Below are 13,314 nucleotides of genomic sequence, written 5' to 3' on the forward strand. Positions count from 1 at the left end.
CAGCTCCTTCAACGTCTGCAGTAAGATGCTGCCGAGGTTCTACCAATCATTTGTAGCCAGTGCCATCTTCTTTGTTGTTGTGTGCTGGGGCAGCAGGGCGAAGGCCGCAGGCTGCAGTAGGACTGGCTCCATCCTGGGGGCGGAGTTGGATTAATGAGAGGCGGTCTTAGAGTGAAGGATGCTCCTCAAAGTGTGGAGCAGCTTGGATAATACAGCTCACCCCCTCCATGACACACTGATCAACCTGAGGAGTACCTTCCGCAACAGACTGGTTCCAGCAAGATGTAGGACAGAACGCCACAGGAGATCCTTCTTCCCTGTGGCTATCAAACTGTACAACTCCTCCCCCTTCTGTCGTGGGGTAGACTGACCCGCCCCCAATCTTTGCACATCCACAATCCTTCCCACTCGTCACTTTAATTTTATGTTTCATGTATTTTGTGTTTTATGACAGTTGGCAGATCAATTTCCTTCCTGAGATAAATAAAGTTCTACCGTAAATAAAGTATCACGTTTAGTTAGACCATAAAGGAATCCTGTCACTTGATTTGTAGGATTGCATCAAAAAATAGGAAAGTCATATTATACATGTATAAGACCATGGCAAGGCTACACTGGGTCTCTTAAGAGGAAAATAAACCTAACTCATTATCTGATCGGGGTCTTTTGAAATATTGATAGAGTGCGGAAAGAGAGAATGTTTCCATTTGTAGGAGATGGTGGGGGGTGAAGGACAATTAAACACTGCCAGTATAAATAGGTGTGAAGAAACTGAATAGGGAATTCATAAGAAACTTACTTACCCAGAATTGTGGAGCTTGCTACAATGATGACTGGGTGAAGAGAATAGCATGGGCATATTTTAAGAGGATACTGGACAAACATAGAAGAGAGACAAAAGTGGCTTGTGCTGATAGGTTTAGTTGAGGAAAGGCCAGAGGAGGCTTAAGTAGAGCATAAACACCAGTGTGGGACGACGGAGTCTGGAGCCTGGGTCAGGAGGGGACCCGGAGACGTTGGGAGGGGCCCCGGTGGCGATAGTGAAGAGGACGGTGCGGCGGTCGATGAGGGCACGGACCGACGGATGAGGGCAGACCACGTGGGAGTGAGGACGCCGCTGCCGGGGGGAGGAACAAAGGAGGATCCGGCTTGGGGGAACCGCACGGAGGGGGAAGAACCATGGAGGACCCGGCGCGGGGGTGCTTAGTAACTTTGTAAGCACCCTTTATGCGGCGACTATTGCACACCATGGGTATGCAAGCAAAGAATTCTACTGTACAATAAAGTGTTCATTCATTCAACTTTCCCTATTTACCTTATAGCTGTGCCCTCTAGTGATGGACATTTCCATCCTGGGGGAAAAAAAAGGTTCTGATTGTCTACCCTATCTATGCCTCTCAAAATTGTATATACATCTATCAAATCTCCCCTCAACCATTGACCTTCCAGAGAAAATGATCCGTCTATCCACCCTCTGGAAGAAATTAATTTAGAGGGAAATTAAAGGAAAATGAAAAGCGGAGACTTTGCAGGTTTGCTTCAAGAGACTTTATTGCATCATGGAGAGATGGCGGCAGTTAACAGCTCACCAGTTCTCTGACTTCACAGCAGAATTAGCTGACAGTTATACAGTGCAGTAAACAACTTTTTACTATTGTTAGATACTACTCTACGGAAAATGCTATCAACTATATGGGTACCAATTATTTATTTTTGTTTGTGTCAATCTTATTCAACAAGTTCAACATGGTTAATACAAGTCAAACACAATACAAGGACATCTTGGCATTATTCTATCTCATCTTTTATGCGGCCCGCGTCACCATCCCTTCTCCAAACCAATCAAAAGCCCCCCCATTTACAGTAACATTTCTATGCTACTAGCGGTAGGGGGTGCGGGTGATCCACTGTAACTTCTCACAAAGGAAAAACAAACCTTATCTCCTCTAATATTTCATGTTTACATTTACCATCCACACTTCAACACATTCCCAGACAAGAGGTAGTATATTTAATCTTACTTTGCTGATTCCCACGAACCTCTTCTGCACCTGGTCAAGCGAGAGCTGCCTATTGTCACATCCAAGCACCCTTTTGTTAGCTTGTTCAATTCCAATCAAAATTAAGTAAGGAAAGATATTAATATTTTCTTCCACACTCTCCCGGTAGTTGAAATCCTTCAAACCAGGTAGCATTCTGGTAAACCCCCTCTTCAAAACTCGACATCTTTCTTGTAATGGGGCAACCAGAACTACAAGCAATACTCTCAATGCTGCCTAACCAATGTTCTTTCGACATAAATTGCTGTATAACAACCCCAAGGAAACCACAATGAACATCAACAAAGAAATGTGTACATAGCCTTTTATAACTTTACCAAAGCTTTGATTCTGAATCTGGAGGCAGTTTGGAGGATCATCCTCAGATTGACTGCCCTCAAAAATTTGTTTCCATGTTTGCTGCATGATCTCATTTGAACTATCTCCAATTCGAGCCAGGCAAATGGGGATGCGATTTAAAAATAAAGTATCTAGAAATTTCTCATAGAGAGGTGAACCTCAAGAATTTGTTGTCCCAGAGAGTTGTGCTTGGTCATTGGAAATATTTAAAGTGTAAATTGGATAAAGTTTTGATCAGGGGATTAAGAACAATGGCAATCTGGCACAAAGAACAATTGAGGCCTCGGATACGTCAACTATGGTCATATATTAAATTGCAGGGAGGCTTGAGGAACCAGGTGACACCCCACCCCTTCCCGACTCCTATTTTCTCACTTTCTTGTGTTATGATGGAATGTAAGGCATGTTTCTGACCAGTGAGTCTACTGCAGACGCACTCTCTGTGCAGGGTGCAAGAAGGGTCTTGACCCGAAATGTCACCCATACCTTCTATCCAGACGCTGTCTGTCCTGCTGAGTTACTCCAGTGTTTTGTGTCTATCTTTGGTGTAAACCAGCATCTGCAGTTCTCTTCCTACAACACTGCGTCATGGTTGTGTTATTGTTCCAACGCATTTTGTCAGCTTTGAAAAGGTTAAATGTTTTTAAATATATAAAAGATACATGGTGGAAGACTTGACTAGGTTGTAGCTTGTATTCCAAGAGAGAGAGTCAAGCCCATGCTTGTTTCAGGCTGGGGTATATTGAGGCAATGACCGAGGCCGTTGAAATTTCTTGGCCCGAAAGTATCATCTGATAAGAGACAGATGCCTTTGAAATGTCTTGGAAGTACCAACTGATAAGATGCCTTTGAAATGTGTCTACTAATTGGTAAGAGACAAGCTCAGACGTGCCATGTGGTCAGATTCAGATTCAGATTCAATTTTGGTGGTGATGTGTATTGACTGTATCCTTGAACATGACTAACATCTTTGGAATGTGACTAAGTGACAACACAGTATAAAACACCATGCAAAACTTTGTTCATTGAAGTGGGAGCACACGGGGAAGTCAAGTGTCTTTTGCTTACTTGACTGGTGTTTCCCCGTCACTTCCGCTGGCCAATGATCAGTAAAGCTTGAGTTGGTCAACCTAACATTTTTGTGAGTTGTCTGTTTATTAAGAAGTGAACCTTATCAGCTTCATGGCACAATATTTTTCCAAATATTATATTCTAATCAGTATTACAAATGGGGAACTACTCAAACTACATCACCTCAACTCCAGAGCCAGGGTCACACTAACTGTGTTCACCTAAAGGCATTACAGTTGCTTTGACATTTAATGATGTGCATTTAAACAGTAAATCAATAGATGTTTGAAGATAAAAAGCAAAACGTTAATTTCAAACTCAAATTATAAACATTGTCTTATTATAGTCATCTGGATATAATTTTGGAAGTTTTATCCAAAATCTGTGCAAAGTTGTTCTGTGCTCATGAGATCATTATGGCTAGATTGTAATAATAAAAAAACAGTTGAAATCAGTGTGCACTTATCCTTGTTATAATTTTAGAAACGACAAAAATAGCAGCCTAATTCCAATTATAATAACTTCAACATAAAATGGAATAACTGGAAACATAATAAATCTAAGCTAAAGTGTAATAATGTCCAGCCAGATATTTTGACATTTGTGATTATGTATGCAATTATACTGTACCTTCTGTTTAAATAAAGCAGAATATCTTTTCTGTGTCTTGGTTTTCCCAGGCGTTGAATTTAGTATTAGTGATGGTAGAAGTTTTACTCTCCAAAAGAGCAGACTGTCTTTGTGCTTGAAATTGTCTTTGTACCAGGACCAACCCCAGATTTATTTTTTTATGAACTAAGGGATTTTTTTGTGAATTGAATTGGAAAATATCTTCTATGCAATTTACAGCAGAACAGTTAGTTCATGTCATCATGTCATTCATGTCATCACTATCTCTGGAAACTAAAATTGGTTTCAATTAAGAAGGCAAAATCTCACTCTCAGTGCACTCGATGTCCTAAACCACCAGGGAAGCAACTGCTTGTCCATGTTTGTTTAAGAAAGAACTGCAGATGCTGGAAAAATCGAAGATAGACAAAAATGTTGGAGAAACTCAGCGGGTGAGGCAGCATCTATGGAGCGAACGAATAGGCGACGTTTCGGGTCGAGACCCTCCTTCCTACTCAATAGGCAACGTTTCGGGTCGAGACCCTTCTTCAAACCCTTCTTCAGAGTCTATTCCTTTGCTCCATAGATGCTGCCTCACCCGCTGAGTTTCTCCGGCATTTTTGTTTACCTTCGCTTGTCCACGTTTAATCTGCTCTAATGGCCAAACTATATTTCATAGATACAAAGGGGAAGAAAAAGCTACAACTGCGACAATCTGAAATATATAACAGTATTGAAAATTGTTGAAAATGCATTGGGGATCCATTGTCATTTGTAAAGAGAAAAGATAGTTTAGTCTTTGGGCATAGATCATTTGTAATAGTTTTTTTTAAAATCCCATTTACTCCAATGTCCCTTATCCGGTAACTCCCACTCACAAATACCCAAATAAAAATCTTGGGTAGAGCTGCCACTTCCTGAAATGAACAAACTTGGCACGGGCAAGAAATTTGCTCCATTGAATAGAGTGAATAATTGTGTCTTGGGTTGCATACATTTGATTTCAGCTTTGTTCTGTGTGTTAATTTAATCATCAGTCTACTATAACATTATACTATTGCATTCCTGTTAGAATTGTCGGGGAGTGTCCATAATATTCAGAATCTCATTGTTTTATTCATATCTTTCAGGCAGCTGCTCTTGTGGAAGAAGAGACCAGACGTTACCGACCCACAAAGAATTACCTGAGTTATTTGCCTACTCCTGACTATTCAGCATTTGAAGTGAGTCTGAGTAATACAGCACGGAAATGGGTCCTTTGGCCTAACTAGTCCATGTGACCAAGATATGCATCTAAGTTAGTTCAATCACCTGCATTTGACCTGCATCTTAAACTCTCCTATCCATGTACCCTGTCCAGATGTCTTTTAAACGTTGTTATTGTACCTATCTCAACCGCTTTCTCTGACAGCTCAACATCCTGTGAAGAAGTTGCCAATCTGATTCTTTTAAATCTTCCCCCGCTCACCTTAAAATTATGCCCTCTGGTTTTTGATTTCCCCTACCCTGGAGGAAAAAGACTGCAGTCATCTTATCTATGCCCCTCTAATAAGGTCACCCCTCAGTCGCCTATGCTTCAAGGAATAAAATTCTATCTTGTCCAACCTTTGCCCTAAAACGCAAGCTCTCAAGTCTCGACAATATTTATGTAAATCTGCACTTTATCCATAATGATGTCTTTCTTATAGCAAGGTAACCAAAACTGTACACTGCTCCAAATGCGCCATACCAACATCTTGTACAACTATGGCATTTTATCACAACTCCTATGATCAGTGCCCGAACTGATGAAGAAGGCCAGTATGTCAAATGCCATCTTCACCACAATATCTAACTGTGATGCCACTTTCAGGGAACTACATACTTGTTCCCTCTTCTTCAACACTCACCAGGGTCCTACCATTTACTGTGAAAGTCCAACTCATGTATAACTTCCCAAAATGCAACACCTCGCACTTATCTGAACTGAACATCATTTGTCATTCCTCAGCCCACTTACCCTACTGATGAAATATCTTCAATACCACTTATTTTATAATTTCATCTGCAAACTTACTAACCATGCCATGTGCATTATCATGCAATAATTTACACAAGCAATGCACCGAGTACCAATCCCTGTAACACACCACTTGTCACAGACCTCCAGTCTGGAAAAACAACCTTCTATCTTCACCCTCTGCTTGCTAATGCCAAGCCAATCATGTATCTAGTTAGTTACCTCTTCTTGTATCCCATGCAATGTAACCTTCCAGACTAGCCTACCATAAGGGACCTTGTCAAAGGCCTTGCAAAATTCCAAATAGACAACATCCAACACCCTGCCCTCATCAGTCCTCTTGGTTAGCTCTTCAAAAAACTCAAATCAATTTGTGAATCATGATTTACCATGAACAAAGCCATGCTGACTATCTGTGATCATTCCTTGTCTATCCAAATGTTGGTAGATTCTGTCTCTCAGAATCCCCTCCAGTATGTTATCTACCACTGATGTCAGACTCACCTGCCTGTAGCTCCCTGGCTTCTTAAGTAAATGTAGAACATTAGCCACCCCTCAGTCTTCCAGTATGTCGCCTGTGGCTAAAGCTGTTCCAGATATCTCCGAAGGGCCTCTGCAATTTCCTGCGTAGCTTCCCACCAGGTCAGACGATGGACATGGTTGGGAGTCGCAAAGTTATCCACATTAATGTGCTTCAAAACTGCCAATACCACCTCTTTGGCAATAGGTATATAGTCCCAAAGTTTACACCTCGTTTGCCTCTAATCCTTAGTTCTCATTATCTTCATAGTAAAAACTGGTGCGAAATATTCATTGTAAATCTCGCCCATCTTCTGTGGCTCCACACAGTTTTAAAGGGCCCTGTTCTCTCCCTAGCCACCCTTTTATTCTTAATATATACTTGATGAATCTCTTGGATCTTTTTATCTTGCTTGCAAGATCCATCTCATGGTTTTTCCCTCCTTATTTCCCTCTTATGAGTGCTCTTGTATGTTTATACTTGTCGAAGGACTCGCTGATCCTGGCTGTCTAAAGTTGATGTTTGCTTCCTTTTTCTGACCAGAGCCTAATATTTCTTGTCATCCAGGGTTCCTTAAACTTGCCAACATTGTCCTTTACCCTCACAGGAACATGTTGTCCCTGAACTCTTGCTATTGCACTTTTGAAAGTTTCCCACTTACTAGACAATCCTTAATCTGCAACAGTCTCATCCTAGCGATCTCTGCAAGTTTCACCTGAGGAGGCGCTGTCCTGTACGGCTGCCTGTCCTGCAGCTGTCCGTTTTTTTCACTTATTTTTTATTATTTTTAGTACGTTAAAGTGTGTAGTCGGGGGGTCTAATCTTTTTATGTGTGGGGGGTGGTGGGGGGAAGGGGGAAACTGCTTTTTCAAGTCCCTACCTGGTCGGAGAGGCTGCCTTCCTCCGAGCAGCACCTTTGACCTGTCCTCGCGGCCTACCAGCGGGTCCTGGAGCGACGTTTCCTGAGGGGACCTGGCCAGAACCTCGGCTTTGGCGGCGGCACAGCGCTGGAGCGCTATTGCGGAGCGGGCGATGCCTTTCCTGGGTCGCCGCGCTGGAACTCCAGTATGCTGGGACCGCCGATGAAAACATTGTGGAGCCGCGGTTCTGTGGAGCGGCCAGCTGTGGCGCTGAACTTTACATCCCGGAGCCTGGGATCTCTCGCCGAGATCGCCAGTGTGTGGAGCTCCGTTAAACGCGGTCTGTTGGCTTGTAAGCCGCGGTCTCCGGTAAGAAGGTGGCCGTTCCTGGCACCCCAAGTCGCTGGGGGTTCTCCCGACGCCGGAGCACCATCACCCGGCGAGAACATCGGGCGTCGTGGCGGCGACTGTGGAGGCCTCAATAGGCCCGACTGGGTGGACAAGAGGATGGGGACTGGACTTTGTGCCTTCCCCCACAGTGGGAACCAACTGTGGGGGGATGTTTTTGTGTTTTGGTGTTGAACTTCTTGAATGCTATGTTGTATTTTTATTAGTGTGCTGCAAGGACATCTGAATTTCCCCTGAATAAGGGGATTAATAAAGTAAATCTAATCTAATCTAAGTTCCCACCTTGTAACTCCAAAATTTGCATTGCCCCAATTTAGAACTTTAGCTTGTGGACTTGTGCTAACTTTTTCAATACTGTTCAAAAACTAATAGAATTATTCTCACTGATCTGAAACTCCAGCCCGAGTGACAATGCAGTCACTCACCACCCTTGTTCTGAAGATGATGTCCCGTGTTGTGCCCTCTCTTCTGTACATATATTGATTAAAGAAACATCCTTAGAGTCATAGAGAGCGAGTTATAGTGTGATACAGTGTAGTAACAGGCCCTTCGGCCCAACTTGCCCACACTGGCCAACATGTCCCAGCTACACTAGTCCCACCTGCTTGGTCCATATCCCTCCAAATCTCTCCTATTCATGTACCTGTCTGTTTCTTAAATGGTGGGATAATCCAAGCCTCAACTACCTCATCTGGCAGCTTGTTCCATACACCCACCACCCTTTGTTTGAAAAAGTTACCCCTCAGATTTCTATTAAATCTTTTCCCCTTCACCTTGAACCTGTCCTCTGGTCCTCAATTCGCCCACTTTGGGCAAGAGACTCTGTGTATCTATCCGATCTATTCCACTCATGATTTTGTACACCTCTATAAGATCACCCCTCATCCTCCTGCGCTCCAAGGCCAGCCTACTGAACCTAGCTCACAATCTCTAGTCCTGGCAACATCCTCGTAAATCTTCTCTGAACCTTTACAAGCTTGACGATATCTTTCCTATAACATGATGCCCAGAACTGAACACAATATTCTAGATGCGGTCTCACCAACGTCTTATACAACTGCAACATGACCTCCCAACTTCTATACTCTATGCTCTGGCTGATGAAGGCCAATGTACCAAAAGCCTTTTTGACCACTTTATCTACCCCTCTGGAAACCAGTACCTTCGGCCCGCAACACCCATACTAGCGCAACAGAACCCCCCCCCCCACACTCTTCTCCTTATCGAGTCCACACACAAGATTAGAAGTTGTTCAGCCAGAGCTGAACACACTTCTCAGCATCTGCACAATGGTGTCTGTCTTGTGCGTCTTGTGCGTGGTGGTGGAAAGATTGGTTGAAACAGGGCCGAGACGTGAACGCTCTTTCCTTGACCCCCCCCCCCCACTGGCGAGCAATATTGGAATTGGTGGAGAGGTGGAATATTGCGTTGGTGACCAGTCCTCCCGTGTGATGCTGGGACCCAACAGGTCCCACTTAGTCTAGTTATTATTAGAGCTAACTGCGACCCCCCCCCCTACACATTTGCTCCTCTATACTGTCTGCTGACTATAGGGATGGGACCAATAATACGGTCCCATCAAAGATCATCTTCTTGTTTCTAAGTTTTACCAATATAACTATTTGGATAATTCCCTCGACTATTTTCTCCAAGCACTGTTATGTCCTCCCTCATCAAAAGACAATATCTCTCCTGTACAGCCAAGGCCTATAGCGTCTTCAGTTTAGAAAGCGGAGCTGCTAGTCCTGCCTTTCACTCAGCCGTGTTTCTGCTATGGCTATGACACCTTTGTCCCCTGAACCAATCCATCCTCTGACTTTGTCCTCCTTGCCTGTTAAGCCTCTTGTATTGAAATACATGCTGTATACACAATTGGTCTTTCTTCTGTCTTGTCTACTAAAAGTTGAGTATTAGATTTACCCCCAATTATTTATCTGCTTCCTTTCTCCCCAGGGATCCATCCCCCGCCAAACTAGTTTAAACCCTCCTGATTGTTTGTAGCAAATCCCCCTCCCAGGATATCATCTATCTCCAGTTCAGTTTTTTAAGTTTAATTTATTATTATCACTTGCACCAAGGTACACAACAAAAAAAATGGTTTGCTTGTTATCCAGTCAAAGAAAAGACTGTATATGAATAAAATCAAGCCATCCACAGTGCACGGATAAAGGGTACAGCATTTTGTGCAAGATAAAGTCTGATTAAGGAATGTTCAAATGTCTCCTTGAGATAGAGGGACATCAGGACCACACTCTAGCTGACGAGAAGACTGTTTGGTTGCTTGATAACAGTAGGGAAGCAACTGTCCCTGAATCTGGAAGTATTGCGGATTCAAACTACTGTACATCTTGTCTGATGGGAGAGGAGACGAAGGGGAGTGGCCGGGGTGAGACTACTCCTTGATTATGCTGGCAGTCTTGCTGAGACAGCATGAAGTATAGATGGAGTCAATGTGAGGAAGTTTGGTTTGCGTGATGGTATGGACGACGTCCACAATTCTCCGCAATTTCTTGTGATCTTGTTCCCAAACCAGGCCGTGATGTGTCCAGATAAAATGTTTTCTATGGTGCATCTTTAGAAGTTGGTGTGGGTTGTTGGGGTTAGGCTAAACATCCTAAGCCTTCTAAGGAAGTAGGGATGTTGGCATGCTTTCTTGGCCATAGCTTAAAATCAGATGTAACCGCACGTAAGCTGGGGAGCGCCTGTATTCCCTGAGGTCCAGTCCCCCTCCACTTTCTCTGCCACTTACATTTGTTTTTCTCTTCCAGTTTTGAGGAAGAGTAAATAGTAATTCTGTTTCTCTTTCCATTGACCTGCTGAGTGTTTGCAGCACTTTTTGATTTTTAGTTTTCTAGTGTCAGCAGTTTTTTTTAATTTAAATTTGAGCCTTGCCATGTTTCATGAATGATGATACACTAATGACCAGAAAGTGGTGATTTGTGCCTTTGATTGAGGAATATATTTTAGCTAGGACATTGCAGATAACTTGACTTCTCTTTGACATCATGCCAGAGGGCATTTTATTTCCATCCACTTGGGTGAATCTTGGCCACTCCACCAATAGATGGCGTCACCGACATTGTCATTCCCTCAGTTAAACAATGATTGCCAACCTTAATTTTATTACTCTAGTCTCTGGGGTGGAAGCATTTAATCTATTTCCCTCAGCAGTGCATACTACGCGCTTATTTGATTTTCGTCCTACTTTAAATGGTATCTCTATTAGCAGAAATTTGCTTCCATTCCAATCAAACATTATTTGCTTGTCCCTAGTATTTCAAATTCCCCACAGATCTGTTGCCATCTGCAATTAGAGTGGTTCTATGCCCACAGGTTATGATGTTTATGAGCATCGTTGGATTTTGCATAAACGTAGGTATAATGGAAGTTTAGTTCTTAAAATAAATATGATGTGTACCAATTTTAATATTGTGGTTTTATTACCACATGTATCCAGATACAGTGAAAAGCTTTTGTTTGGCAAATATCCATACTATACATAGTACAATCAGGGAGGGACAATGGCACAGCGGTAGAGTTAGTACCGCAATTCAGATTCAGATTCAGAAAACTTTATTGTCTGTCGCAACAGAAAATCCTCTTTGACGTGGCTCCACATACAAACATACGGGAGCAGCGCGCCGCGAGTCGCTCACAGAGTAGCGTCCCGCCCCTTGGGTTGTCTGTACAGAGTTTGTACGTTCTCCCTGTGACCGCGTGGGTTTACTTCGGTTGCTTCGGTTTCCTCCCACATTCCAAAGACGTGCAGGTTTGTAGGTTAAACGGATTCTGTAAATTGGCACTAGTGTGTAGAACTAGTGTGAATGGGTGATTGTTGGTTGGTACGGACTCGGTGGGCCGAAGGGCCTGTTTCCACAAGATCTCTAAACCTAATCAAGCCATATGCAAGTACAAGCAGTGGTGCAAAGGGTGAAATACCAGAATGCTACAACATTGTAGCAATACAGTTACACAGATAGTCCAATGTCTGCAATGCAGTTGGTTAGGAGAGAGATTGGGCCTATGCGTATGGGAGGATTGTTCATTTGTCTGATAAGAGGGGAAATGCTGTTCCAGAATCTGGTGGTACATGCTTTCATGTTTTTGTATCTTCTGGCAGAGGGAAGAAGAGGGAATGACCAGGGTGAAAAAGGTCCTTGATTGTATTGACTGCATTGCTGAGGCAGCTTGAGGTGTAGATGGTGTTGAGAGGTGAGAGTCTGGTCTGTATGATGGACCGAACAACATCCATGCCTCTGCAATTTCAACAGAGTCAAGTCAAGAGTGCTTTATTGTCATATGTCCCAGATGGGACAATGAAATTCTTACTTGCTGCAGCACAACAGAATATGTGAATATGTAAACATGGTACATTACGAGGTAAGAGGAAAAAAAAGAAAAAGTTCAATAAATAACAAATATAGTGCAATAATAATAGTCTTTTGAGTTCAGAGCTCAGAGCTTATTTGTTGTTGTGTTTAATAGCCTGATGGCTGTAGGGAAGAAGCTGTTCCTGAACCTGGACGATGCAGTTTTCAGGCTCCTGTACCTTCTTCCTGATGGCAATGGTGAAACAAGTGTGTGGCCAGGATGGTATGAGCCTTTTTGAGGCAGTGACTACAATAGAACCCTTCGATGGTGGGGAGGTTAAAGCCGGTGATGGACTGGGCAATGGTCACAACTTTTTGTTGTCTTTTTCGCTCCTGGACGTTCAAGTTGCCGAACCAGGCAACCAGTCAGAATGCTCTCTACCGTGCACCTGTAGAAGTTTAGGAGAATCTTCTTCGACATGCCGAATCTCCGTAATCATCTCAGGAAATAGAGTCGTTGATGTGCCTTCTTTATAATTGCATCGGTGTGCTGGGTCCAGGAGAGATCTTCGGAAATATGCACACCCAGGAATTTGAAGTATTTGACCCTCTCCACCATTGTCCCATTGATGTGAACAGGATTGTGGGTCCTCATCCTTCCCATATCAAAGTCCACAATCAGTTCCTTGGTCTTACTGATGTTGCGAGCCAGGTTGTTGTGCTGGCACCATTTGGTCAGTCAGACGATCTCACTTCTATACTCTTGACTCGTCCCCATCTGTGATTCGTCCAACAACAGTGGTGTCGTCGGCGAACTTGATGATGGAGTTTGCACTATGTCCGGCTACGCAGTCATGGGTATAGAGTGATTAAAGCAGGGGGCTGAGCACGCAGCCATGAGGTGCTCCAGTACTAATTGTTACTGAGGATGACGTGTTTCCGCCAATTCGAACACTGTGGTCTGAGGATGAGGAAGTCGAGGATCCAATTGCAGAGGGAAGCGCAGAGACCCAGTTCCGTGAACTTGGTAAACAGCTTTTTTTTGGTATCAAAAAATTATTTATTTAAATTCAATACGTTACAAAAACCAAAAAAACAAAACCGTGGTGACATACCCTCCACCATGTTACAAAAGCAT

General features: G+C 43.2%; 1 protein-coding gene across 4 annotated transcripts in view; it reads left to right on the forward strand.

Annotated features, from left to right (window-relative positions):
- bcas2 (BCAS2 pre-mRNA processing factor) overlaps window positions 1–13,314 on the forward strand; it is a 48,196-nt gene that overhangs the window by 8,859 nt on the left and 26,023 nt on the right. For all 4 annotated transcript variants that reach the window (XM_033042323.1, XM_033042325.1, XM_033042324.1 and 1 more), the window contains exon 2: window positions 5,210–5,302. In XM_033042323.1, coding sequence (XP_032898214.1) covers window positions 5,210–5,302 — 93 coding nt within the window. The remainder of the gene's footprint in view (window positions 1–5,209; window positions 5,303–13,314) is intronic.

The sequence above is a fragment of the Amblyraja radiata genome, chromosome 24 (genome assembly GCF_010909765.2).
Source record: "Amblyraja radiata isolate CabotCenter1 chromosome 24, sAmbRad1.1.pri, whole genome shotgun sequence".
Classification (NCBI taxonomy): Eukaryota; Metazoa; Chordata; class Chondrichthyes; order Rajiformes; family Rajidae; genus Amblyraja; species Amblyraja radiata.